Source organism: Pleurodeles waltl, chromosome 2_2 (genome assembly GCF_031143425.1).
Source record: "Pleurodeles waltl isolate 20211129_DDA chromosome 2_2, aPleWal1.hap1.20221129, whole genome shotgun sequence".
Lineage (NCBI taxonomy): Eukaryota > Metazoa > Chordata > Amphibia > Caudata > Salamandridae > Pleurodeles > Pleurodeles waltl.
In genome coordinates, this window is record NC_090439.1 from 576,203,562 (window position 1) to 576,215,564 (window position 12,003).

The 12,003-nt window shown below is 45.2% G+C and overlaps 1 protein-coding gene across 3 annotated transcripts in view; it reads right to left on the reverse strand.

Moving 5' to 3' along the window:
* Nucleotides 1-8,540, reverse strand: part of TRAPPC8 (trafficking protein particle complex subunit 8) — a 1,010,076-nt gene extending 1,001,536 nt beyond the window's left edge. For all 3 annotated transcript variants that reach the window (XM_069220084.1, XM_069220082.1, XM_069220083.1), the window contains exon 1: nucleotides 8,243-8,540. In XM_069220084.1, the coding sequence (XP_069076185.1) occupies nucleotides 8,243-8,399 (157 nt within the window). In that variant the 5' untranslated portion in view covers nucleotides 8,400-8,540. The remainder of the gene's footprint in view (nucleotides 1-8,242) is intronic.
* Nucleotides 8,541-12,003: the final 3,463 nt, after the last annotated feature.

The following is a 12,003-nucleotide window of genomic DNA, read 5'->3' on the forward strand; positions in this document are numbered from 1 at the left end:
GTAAATGTTGTGCGAGCACAGAACTGTCTCAACAAAGGGGAAGAGTCTTGGAATGAGATGGCTGTGCAAGACTCAAGAACTAAGAACATTAACAAAATAACTCAAACTGTGTAAGTATACGAGGGGAACATTTGGTGCCTTACATAAATACCTATAAAAGAACACATACCAAATCATATTCCTTTTTATAACACAAAGGAGTGAAATCCCACGTAGGTGGGTATCAATATTAATATTAATAACACTGACAGGAGCTGTAAACGTTGACTCCCTTTTTGAGTACTTTCTGGGGTTTCTTGATAAGCACTCGGTGCCCTCCACACACATCCACAAACATTGTTCTTTTCCTAACATCAGAATTATCTTTTGGCTGCGGCTTGATTACTCTAAACCCTTTCTCAGAAAACGCTAATCATTTTTATGCTCACAGGTCTCCGTTAGAATTCCTTAGGCATTCTGGATAGAGCCTGGTCTTTTCCCCTCAACAACCTAAAAGGAGAAACGAAGGCTTGCTACGATGAGTTGTGACATGGCTCCACACCTTCAACCTCAAATAGGCTTCCACTTCAAGGTTGGCTGATAAAGTAGTCTGCATCCCCACCTTGAGAAAAAGGTTGGCCCTCTCAATCAAACCATTTAATGCAGAGCTGTACAAGGTAACCTAACAATGTTTTTCTGTCAAACGTCTGCTTTTCATCAGATGAAAAATATGTACCATTGTCTGTTACAATAGCTTTCAATGTCCCTTTGACAACAAAGATTGAATCAAATAATAGTCCACAATAACTATCATGTATCTTGTGTCCAATGGGAGAAAACGGTATGGTCCTGAAAAATCCATTACCAATTTCTCTCAAGGACCTTTGAGCAATGGTAGCAAGGGTTTCTCTGTGGACTTCTAGAGCTTGTCATACAACAAACACTCGTGACAAAAGCCAACTAGCCTTTCAACATGAACATTATATTAATGAGCGATCAACAGTAATACTGCCTCACTTTCCTGCTGATATTAGCGGCTCCCAAACATCCTTCAAGCGCAACCTGCCACAAATGTTCTCTCGGCTTCATAGGCAGAACAAAAAGATTATGCCTCATTACCAATTATTGAATTAGGGAATGTTCTGCTGCAGCTGCAACCTGTGGATACCCTTAGATCTCTTCATTCAGCATTTGCCCCTAGCCACCCTTCTTTATAAACTTCTTAACCTATTATAACACTGTCATCTTCACAAGCTGTACTCCACTCAGCTTCAGTTAACAGCCCACTCCACTCAGCTTCTAAAGCTGCTACCACACACTTGCAATCACTATTGATTTGGCCCTTAGAGGTATTCCACAAAGGAAGTCAACCCTGAGGTTTCTGCCCCATGGTTTATAATTAATCTCAAAACTGAATTCTTGCAGTTTTGACAAAAGTCACAGCAACCCAACAGAGGCTTTTCCATTACCAGATGCATGAAGACCAAAGTTTTGCGGGCTGTAACAATTCCAAAAGCAGCAACCCAAATGCACATTTTTTTTGCAGTTCACATGTGTAAGAGCCTCCTGCTCAACTGTGCTATAATGTGTCTCAGACTCCTTCAAGGCAGCTCTTGCATTTCCATCCACCCACAAAACTTTATCCAAACCACACACACACTGAAACAAACAGGGATGACTCACTTTTCAAAACACATGACATGGTATCTTACATTGTTGACATTTCCAAAAGGGTGATTGATGTACTGGTGTGGATACTTTGAGAGGTCCTTTCTGTCCATGCTGTGTGTCAAAGGAATAGGAAGATTATTTGGTCATGAGGTGGATGCTGGTGACAAGTGGCAAAGCTTGGAAGATCTGGCTCAGGACGATGAATGTACAGGAAAATGTTAATGTTTATCTTAATTAATAAAGGACTTACAGTGGAGAAGCAGGCCTGGAACTGCTATATGAAGTGTATATTAGTACTCTGATCAAAAAAGCACAGACCTATTCAAAAATAAAATGTCAACTCAGACACTGCGCTAAACTAGTAAAACAACCGCCTTCATAGAGTAAAATGTCCTTGTGTATACCTGAATTTTGGACAACTAAGTCAAATGCAGAAAAAGCATGTGTACAGCTCAGTTAGCTTGAAGGTTATGAAGTTGGGCATGGAATCATAAGTGTTGGAAATTTACACTTTTTGCATACTATGCCCTCAGACCTTTGACTTCTATTGCTGAATAGACTTTTGTTGGCAGTAGCACTCTGTGCACTTTACTCCTGCTAACCAGTGGTAAAGTGCTTGTGCTTTTAAAAAAAATAACACCCCTTGTAAAAACTGGCATACACCCAACTTACACATTTAATTTACTTATAAGTACCCAGTGTATGTTATGAGATGTCGCCAGGACCTGTAAATAAATGTTATTAGTGGACTGCAGCACTCACTGAGCCATACTCTAAAATAACACTGTAAAACATATCTATAGGCCTACCAATGCAGCTTGAGTGGTCAGTTGTGAGCTGTTATTTCGATCTGGTAAAATAAACCTTTCACAAGGCCTAAACCTTCCTTTTTGGTGCATACAAGTCACCCATCAGGTAGGATCTAAATGACCATAGGGAAAGATGCATGGTATTTCAAGTAGGGCATGTATAATTAATGGTTTATATGCCCAGAGAGTGGAGACCTTCCAAAGCCATTTTTCACTGTGGCAAGGCTAGCTCTTCCATAGGAAAAACCGGCTTACGTTATAACTAACTATGATGCTTAACTTGGTTTTAAAGGAATTTAAAATACACTTACTAGGCAAATTGGATTTTCTATTACTATTTTCAAAATTACACTTTTAGAAAGTTATACTTTTCCAGCCCAAGCCAAAAGGGGCCTTTCTGCCATGTCACACGACTGCTGATGGAGCCCTTGTGGTGAGATGTAGATTGCTCCCAGGCAGTGGTCAAAGGGCCTAGGTGTAGAGAGGTGTTTTTCTTCTTGAGCAGGGTGGCCTGGGGCTTAGGCCCAACCTTCTACTGAGCCTCAAAGGGTGCCTAGTCAGCTTCATTCCTAACCCAGTGGGAGGCAGGAGCTACCCCAGAACTGGTTTGGAGTGACCAGAAGGGAAGTATTGCCCATTATCACAGCCACACCACTGGATGAGCACAGTGAGCTCTGACCAAGGGAAGAAAGGTTATGCCATGCTGGATTTAGGTTGAGAGGGGCCACTGCGGGCTAATGTACAGCAAAACATGCAGAAAGTGCTACATAAGTGGGTAGATTACCCCTGAAAACTATTACCCATTGGTTAAGGAGTGGCCAGGAATTTCCCCCACCAACAGGCTGGCGCTGGGCATAAATGTGGCATCCCCGGTACCCTCCTGAGAAAACTACAGGACCTGTGAAAATCAGAATAAAGACTGACCTGTCTGAAGAAAGACTGGACCTTCTTGCCTTGAACACACAACTCCAGAAGTGACTCCAAGAGTCAGTTGGCTGACCTTCCGGTTGAGCTGCATGGACACAGCAAGCTTCCCTTTTCCTGCAACTACAAAGCTGACCAGTAGCAACTGCCCTGGACCATGAGGCTGGCCTATGCTGGAGTGAGTCCTAATACCCAAGCGTTGACCACGGCGTCCTGGACCCTTGGCTACAGTTAGAGTGTACTCCTCCTGTACTTGAATTGCAAGAAAAGGAATTTATAGACTTTTTGCCTGTAGATCTGACAAAGATAGGCATTGATGACGAAGCTGCAGAAGTCAAATTGCCAGATGGCCTCAGCTCGCCACGCTGAAGGAGACCTGACTTCCCGAAGACTGTCTGAGTTCGCACATAGAGGGGGTCATTCTGACTCTGGCGGCCGGTGACCGCCAGGGTCACCGACCACGGGAGCACCGCCAACAGGCTGGCGGTGCTCCCGAGGGCATTCTGACCGCGGCGGTTCAGCCGCGGCCAGAAAGGGTAAACCGGCGGTCTCCCGCCGGTTTACCACTGCCCTTGTGAATCCTCCATGGCTGCGGAGCGCGCTCCGCAGCCATGGGGATTCTGACACCCCCTACCGCCATCCTGTTCCTGGCGGGTCTCCCGCCAGGAACAGGATGGCGGTAGGGAGTGCCGCGGGGCCCCCGTAAGAGGGCCCCGCAAAGTATTTCAGTGTCTGCTAAGCAGACACTGAAATACGCGACGGGTGCAACTGCACCCGTCACACCCCTGCAACTACGCCGGCTCAATTCTGAGCCGGCGTCCTCGTTGCAGGGGCATTTCCTCTGGGCCGGCGGGCGCTCTTTTGGAGAGCGCCCGCCGGCCCAGAGGAAATGTCTGAATGGCCGCCGCGGTCTTTTGACCGCGGTGCGGTCATTCAGCGGCGGTACCTTGGCGGACGGCCTCCGCCGTCCGCCAAGGTCAAAATGACCCCCAGAGTGCTTTATCAAGACTGATGCAGGGCAGCAACGTTACATTGTTGAGGTTTTCCTGAGCACAGACTTCAACTGCTCAGAACTTTCCCACCATTGTCGATGACTGTAGCAGGACCCCGCTCTTCAGAAACCTGTTGTTGTTGGGCCCTGCTTTGCATCCAGCTTGCAGCTTGCAGCTTGCCCCACCGATGAATCATCAACATCCAATTTTTCTCCATAAAAAAGTTTAAGGCCAAAAAGTAAAGTTTCCACTGGACCAATTAACATTTGCGGTTCTACTCATTTGATTTTTGTCATTATGGTGTCATTTTATTAATAAACATATTCTCTATTTTCCTTACATGGTTTGGAATTTTCCTTGTTTTGGGTTTTCACTTTATTTCTGTTGGAGTACTGAATACCTACTTCATGCCTTGCCTCCAAGTTAAGCCTGGCTGCTTTGTGCCAAGCTACCACAGGTTTAAGCTTGGATTTATTTAGTGACTTTAGTGGTTCACTCTGACAAGAATTGTGGTTATTATTTGTGATAAGTTCTTATCTCCCTCAACTAAATACTGCCATTTCAAACAAAAATGTTCCAGGTTGTGTAGAATGCTTATTAGACGGCAGTTGGAGCCTTTGCCTTGAGAGAGTGACATTAAATGCAGAAGTCACACACTGTGACCTAAGTTGCTGCCATATTAGGTGGTTGGTAGTAGCAAGATGTGCCATGTGGAAAGATTGTCCAGATATAGGAAAATATAAGTAAACTACTTCAAAACAGAAGGAAATATGACTAACTGGTTGTTGAAGAGAAACAAAATGTGAAGAAATATATTCCATTAAAGGAAAAGGGTATTCCTAGTATATCTGTTTGGAATTAAAGTGCAGAAAATAAAATGAAAAATAGGCACGGTTGTATTAATAACAAACCAAATAACTTAATAGATTATCGTGAATGAGAAGGTATTATTATATATTTGTTTTTTTAACAAAAAATATAGAATGTACTATTCTTACTGTAGTAACTTTTGCTATAGTGGCATACAACCAGGCTGCTGTAAATCAGGTTTGTTATTTCTAAAGGATGTATTATTTTCTATTATTATTCTTGTATAAGGAAGGAAAATGTGTGTACAGTTGAGTTAGTTGGAAGGCTATGATGTCTGGCATGATAATAATGATGCAGGTTCTGTGGATTGCTTATGAGAAGGTAGTTGGTGTCTTTGCCTTACAAGCATGGCATAAAGATAATATCTGAACTAGAACTGGTGGGTATGGGCACCCTGCTGCCAAGAGGGATATTGCCCGGCACTGGAACGCGAATCAACCCCCCTACAGCAGTGAAGCGGCAGAGGGCAATGGATTAGTACTCCAAGCATGTAGAATCCACTGACCTAGCCAAAGGATGCCCACCCAGCAATAGAAAAAGATGGGGTTGATTGTGAACTTATGCTTCACTTAGTACTGGTATTGGTGAGGGGTCAACTGGTGTATGTACTTCCCTGTTATGGGCTATGTATAGGAGTGGAGGACAGGCAATATGAGATTGGCAATGTTTTTGTTTCTATCTTAAAACAAATAATATTTGATTAGAAAAACAAAATTGAGCTCACTCACATTCAATAATATAGGTATGACAGGATAATTCAAGGAGAACATAAATGTTGACATAACCTCACCCAAACTAGGCAACTAATAACTATGATACTGTACAACCAGAGAACAGTAGTACTTTCAAATGCTTCCCAGTGGAGGTCCAGAACCCACTGATGAAGCACACCAAACTAGATAGGTGAGCATTCATCATCCTATATGGATACATGAATGTAAGGCAATTCCATACGACGTTTGGTTGTTTCTTCCAAATGTTTTGTACGTTTGCGTCTATTTATGGATATTGTACAACAGTCCTTAAACGCCTGACATTCACTCACTCTTTAGTGTGGTTGCTACCAGTATTGTACCTGTTCTGTATGTCTGAGAGAATCGTGTGATGGTTCTTCTACTACTGCCACATACCCTTAACTAAATGTTTTTTTTTGTTTGTTTTTGTTTTTTAAATGGAAGGCTCCACTGCTGTTGTACATATTGTACCTTTATTATATTGTGAAGCTTGGTAGAAAACTTTCCACTACACATAAGAAGAAACGCTCCACATTGCCAATGCATGTTTTAAGGCATGATAAGAGTGAACCCTTGCAAGCTATATGAAACAAGCAGTTTTTTAATTGGGGTAAGCAACTTTGTAAAAATGTTAAAACATATTGGATGAGTGGCTCAAAGTTATGTATGACACCATAAGCCAAATCTGGTATTAGCCAACAGTACTTTGTATGCTGGTGTTTTGACTCCATAATGAAACTAATAAACACAACACTACAAGTCTCACAATGCAACATGCAGCTGACAAAGAAAAATAGTTGATGGTATCCAGTGTCATAATGTCAGAAAGCATAGAGTTGTGAAATGATAAATAAAATTTAGTTACTGGCTCTCCGCCATGTTTTTCCTTTGTAGGTGACCACATGTTAAACAACCCAGTGGGTGATAGAGCAGAGAAAGCGTTTTAAATGCAAATGCGAGCATGTCACTGCTAATAGGCTAACATTAACACTACTTGGAAAACCAGCAGAAACCTTTGTATCGCAACAATGCAGAAGATAAGCAGCAGTGGGATATGTCTAGAAACACAGAAAAAGGAAAATTAATGACCTGTCACCCCTATCCCCCCAAAAAGCACAACTTCGGCCTAGAACGTGGAGCGATTTAGGCAGTGTGCTTACACCACTGTTACTGACGAAGGGTCAGCTTTAGGGAAGTGCGACTGGCGTCACTGCACTAGACGCCAAGCAGAGGCTGCTATCTTTTGAAATATTTTACTTGTTTAAAAGCACATGCTGCTTAGGTGCTTGTGTGCCCAACAATTTTTAGATAACCTGGACAATTTTAAGATAACTCTGGTGGTTAATAAATTTACCTGCTTGAGAGAGATTGAGTTTTGTCTAGTGGCAGTTTAGACTCATAATAAAATAGAAAAGAGTGGTAACGTGTATTCTTTAAAGAATGTGCACCATGCAAATCACATAATTGTGTTTTATGTAGGTATTTCAATGGGTTACATATTTTTGTCTTAGAGATAGTGTTGTTAGTTGCAGTTCGTACAGTGGAGTGAATTATGAACTTGCACCAAAGAACTGCATGCAAACTCCAAGGTGTAGGTTAGAACGTTGAGTTTCTTCTCCATTCTTTAACTATCTTAATGTTGCTAAATAAAAAGGGGGGGTTGTTTCGGTAGAAATATAGTCTTACTAGTAAAGGAAACTCCAAACCAACGTGTTAAGTTTTATATCCTTAGTTTGAGTTGATTCACACCAAGCATTCTTAAAATATACAGTCTACTTGTGTGGATGACATGTTGTCGAGCAGATGTCGCAGAAATGGGCTGGTGCCTGAAAAGGACACTGATCTACACCTACAACATGTGGGTTCAAGGCCCAGGACTCTAGGTGCGCGTCAACTCACTGATCACAATTCAAAGAGCACCCAGCAAAGTTAACAGCACAACCGGTCAACAAATTAACCTGGAGATACACTTTAACTTTGCACCTTTGACAACAACAAAAAACCTACGCACTAGCAGCGTATAAGCTGGAACTTTGCAACATCAACAAGCGGTTTAACGAAATCACCATAGAGAATATACTTCATCGGCTGCTCAGCTCTGTTTAAAAAGGGAACAGTTTCGCAATCCTCCGCGTAGGACTGCTTTCAGGCAGTAAACGTACACCCGCAACGCAACGCCCTCCTGTCTCCCCTAATACCCAATGATTTACACCTGCCCCTCCAACGGATTCCCCGGGCCCCGTTCATCCCATAGGACACGCACCTTCACTTGTCAGACGACAGAATGGCCGCACCAGCTCACAGAAGCTCAGGTTGTTCTTGCGGGTGAGTCGTTCCGCTTCCTCACTGCACAGAGCCGCCACAGCAGGCACGAAGGCATCCTGCAAGAACTCGTGCACGGACTGTAAGCACTGCGCCATAACGGCCAGGGTCCCGCGGTCCTTCTTGTGCTACTCAGCTCCAGCCACACGGAGCCATGTTGGTTTCGAACCCTGACCTCAGCCGAATAAGCCCCCACCCTACCGCCGACCTGTCAACCGCTGTTTCCTCTGTTCACGTGACAATGCCGAGTGACGTCAGGGTTTTCATTTTCTGAGTTCGGCGCATAGTTTGATCGTCGTTTCTACGCAGGCGCCCGCGTGACTTCCAACGAGGAAGTGGTTGAATGGTTAGATTTTCTGATCCTATTCGCTGTTAAACTAGCCAATGAAATAGAATGCTGAAGAGGGACAGCTCAGATGGGCGTGTCACTAACCAGGCTGGGCAGAGAGGATTCTTTTTCTCAATAGTTAAAACAAACAATATGTTGAAAACCATGATACACCGTCTGAGCAACACTTGATCGGCTTTCAAGTATTCCATACGTAAGGATAAAAGTTATGACGTTTTGCCAGTCATTAGTCGAAAATTGTCTAATACATTCTTGAACAAGAAATTTAAATTCTAGTATGGACAGAGAGATGAGAATTGTGAATTCCATTTGTTGCATCTCTGAAAATCTATAGTATCTTGAAGTCTAAGAAATTACACCATCCGTGGTTGTTTGAGGAAAACAAAACCGTAACTCCTATAAAACATACAGGCGTACACAATTGTTACAAGCATTGACAAATAGGTTTTGTCTGCTAGACAAGAGCTATTGCCTTTGTAAATATTTAATAATGTAACATCAGCGCAGCTGCTATGCACATAGTTTATTTATTTTTATTTATTTATTTGAAACCTTATATAGCATAAACCAGATTGTGCGAGGTATCAGAGCTCGTTACAAAGCTCGTCAGAAAAGTATATTAGCAGAGTTATTATGGAATTAGACTACAATATGAACTCTGAGTTTGTTACATTGAAGTCAGTAGGCATGCATTTGCAGTTAGCAGTTCATAAACAGATCATTAGGCTGGGAGATGTTGTAGGAGTAGGATTCTACATCAGGACCGGAGGCGAGGATTATGCATTTCTTTCTTCACTTTATTAAAATAGCAGTTTTCAAAGAACGTCACAACTACATATCAAATCAAATCAAATCATTAACATTTATAAAGCGCGCTACTCACGCGTGCAGGTCTCAAGGCGCTAGGGGGAAGGGGTTACTGCTGCTCGAAGAGCCAGGTCTTGAGTAGTCTCCGGAATGCGGAGTGGTCCTGGGTGGTCCTGAGGATGGTGGGGAGGGTGTTCCAAGTCTTGGCCGCCAGGTAGGAGAAGGACCACCCACCCGCCGTGGAGCGGCGGATGCAAGGGACGGCGGCGAGAGCGAGGCTGGTGGAGCGGAGAAGACGGGTGGGAGCGTAGAAGCTGAGGCAACGGTTGAGGTATTCTGGTCCCTTGTTGTGGAGGGCTTTGTGTGCGTGGGTGAGGAGACGGAAGGTGATCCTTTTGCTGACGGGAAGCCAGTGCAGGTGTCTCAGGTGTGCGGAGATGTGGCTGTTGCAGAGTATGTTGAGGATAAGGCGGGCGGAGGCGTTTTGAATTCGTTGCAGACGTTTCTGGAGTTTAGCAGTGGTTCCTGCGTATAGGGTGTTGCCGTAATCCAGGCGGCTCGTGACGAGGGCGTGGGTCACGGTCTTTCTGGTGTCGGCGGGGATCCAACGGAAGATCTTTCGGAGCATGCGGAGGGTGAGGAAGCAGGAGGATGATACGGCGTTGACTTGTTTGGTCATGGTGAGAAGTGGGTCCAAGATGAAGCCGAGGTTGCGTGCGTGGTCTGAGGGGGTCGGTGCGGTGCCAAGGGCCGTGGGCCACCAGGAGTCGTCCCAGGCGGTCGGGGTGTTACCGAGGATGAGGACTTCCGTTTTGTCTGAGTTCAGTTTCAGACGGCTGAGTTTCATCCAATCTGCGACGTCTTTCATCCCATTTTGCGGGTTGGTCTTGGCGCTGGTGGGGTCCTTGGTGAGGGAAAGTATCAGTTGAGTGTCGTCGGCGTAGGAGGTGATGATGATGCTGTGTTTGCGTACGATGTCGGCGAGGGGGCTCATGTAGACATTGAAGAGTGTCGGGCTGAGCGAGGAGCCTTGTGGGACGCTGCAAATGATCTCGGTGGGGTCTGAGCGAAAAGGTGGGAGGTAGACTCTTTGGGAGCGATTGGAGAGGAAGGAGGCGATCCAGTCCAGGGCCTGGTCTTGGATCCCGGTGGAGCGGAGGTGGGTTATTAGGGTGCGGTGACAGACGGTGTCGAAGGCAGCTGAGAGGTCGAGGAGGATGAGGGCGACTGTTTCTCCGTTGTCCATCAGGGTTCTGATGTCGTCTGTGACTGAGATGAGGGCGGTTTCTGTGCTGTGGTTGGCTCGGAATCCGGACTGAGAGGGGTTGAGAAGGTTGTTGTCTTCAAGGAAGTTGGTAAGCTGCTTGTTGACGGTCTTCTCTATGACTTTGGCAGGGAAGGGGAGGAGCGAGATGGGGCGTAAGTTCTTCAGGTCGCTTGGGTCAGCCGTAGGTTTCTTCAGTAGGGCGTTGACTTCAGCGTGTTTCCAGCTTTCGGGGAAGGTAGCAGACGAAAACGAGGTGTTGATGATGGTCTGGAGGTGCGGGGCGATGATGTCGTCGGCTTTATTGAAGATGAAGTGTGGGCAGGGGTCCGAGGGGGCACCGGAGTGGATGGTGTTCATGGTGGCTTTGGTCTCTTCTGTGTTGATGTGGGTCCAGGCGTTGAGGGTGATGGCTGGGGTTGTGGGTTCTGTGGTGGTCGGCTGGGTCTGGAGTCCGAAGCTGTCGTGTATGTCGGTAATCTTACGATGGAAGAAGGTGGCGAGGGAGTTGCAAAGGTCTTGTGAGGGCGTGATGGCGTTGGCGTTGGGGTTGGAGAGCTCTTTTACGATGTTGAAGAGTTCTCTGCTGTTGTGGCTGTTTTTGTCCAGTCTGTCTGTGAAGAAATTCCTTTTTGGCGGCGCGGATCAGGTGATGGTGTTCGCGGGTAGCGTTCTTGAGGGCATTCATGTTGTCTGCGGTGTGGTCCTTACGCCAGGCTTTCTCGAGGGTGCGACAAGTTTTCTTTGATTCCTTAAGGGTTTCAGAGAACCAGAGAGGTTTTTTGGTGTTGGACTGTCTTGGAAGGTGTCTGAGGGGAGCGAGGTTGTCTGCGCAGTTGGTGATCCAGTTCGTGAGGTTGAGGGCTGCGTCGTAGGGGTCGGCGGAGAAGGTGGGTTGGTTGTCGATGAGAGTGGAAAGAAGCTGTTCTTCGGGGATTTTGTTCCATGAAACATTGGGAATAAGTGTCCATAGTAACCACAGTCCAATCATAACCGGGTCTGCCGTATATGTGTATGACCTCCCTTCCTGTTCCTCTTTATTTACTGCTTGTCAGTTGTCATTGCTTTTGCTTAACTACTCCTCACTTAATAAATAGTTATTGAATATTATACACTGTTTTAGAGATTTATTTGTTATATTTGGGACCTGTGAACTTTCTTGCAAGCGTGGTAGGCTTTCAGCCCGAGCACGCTTCTCAATACCATGCGGGACCTGAGGAGGACTCTTGTCGTCCTCTGGCTCCTCCTCTTCCTTCCAGTGGTGGTCATCTTCTTCTCAGGA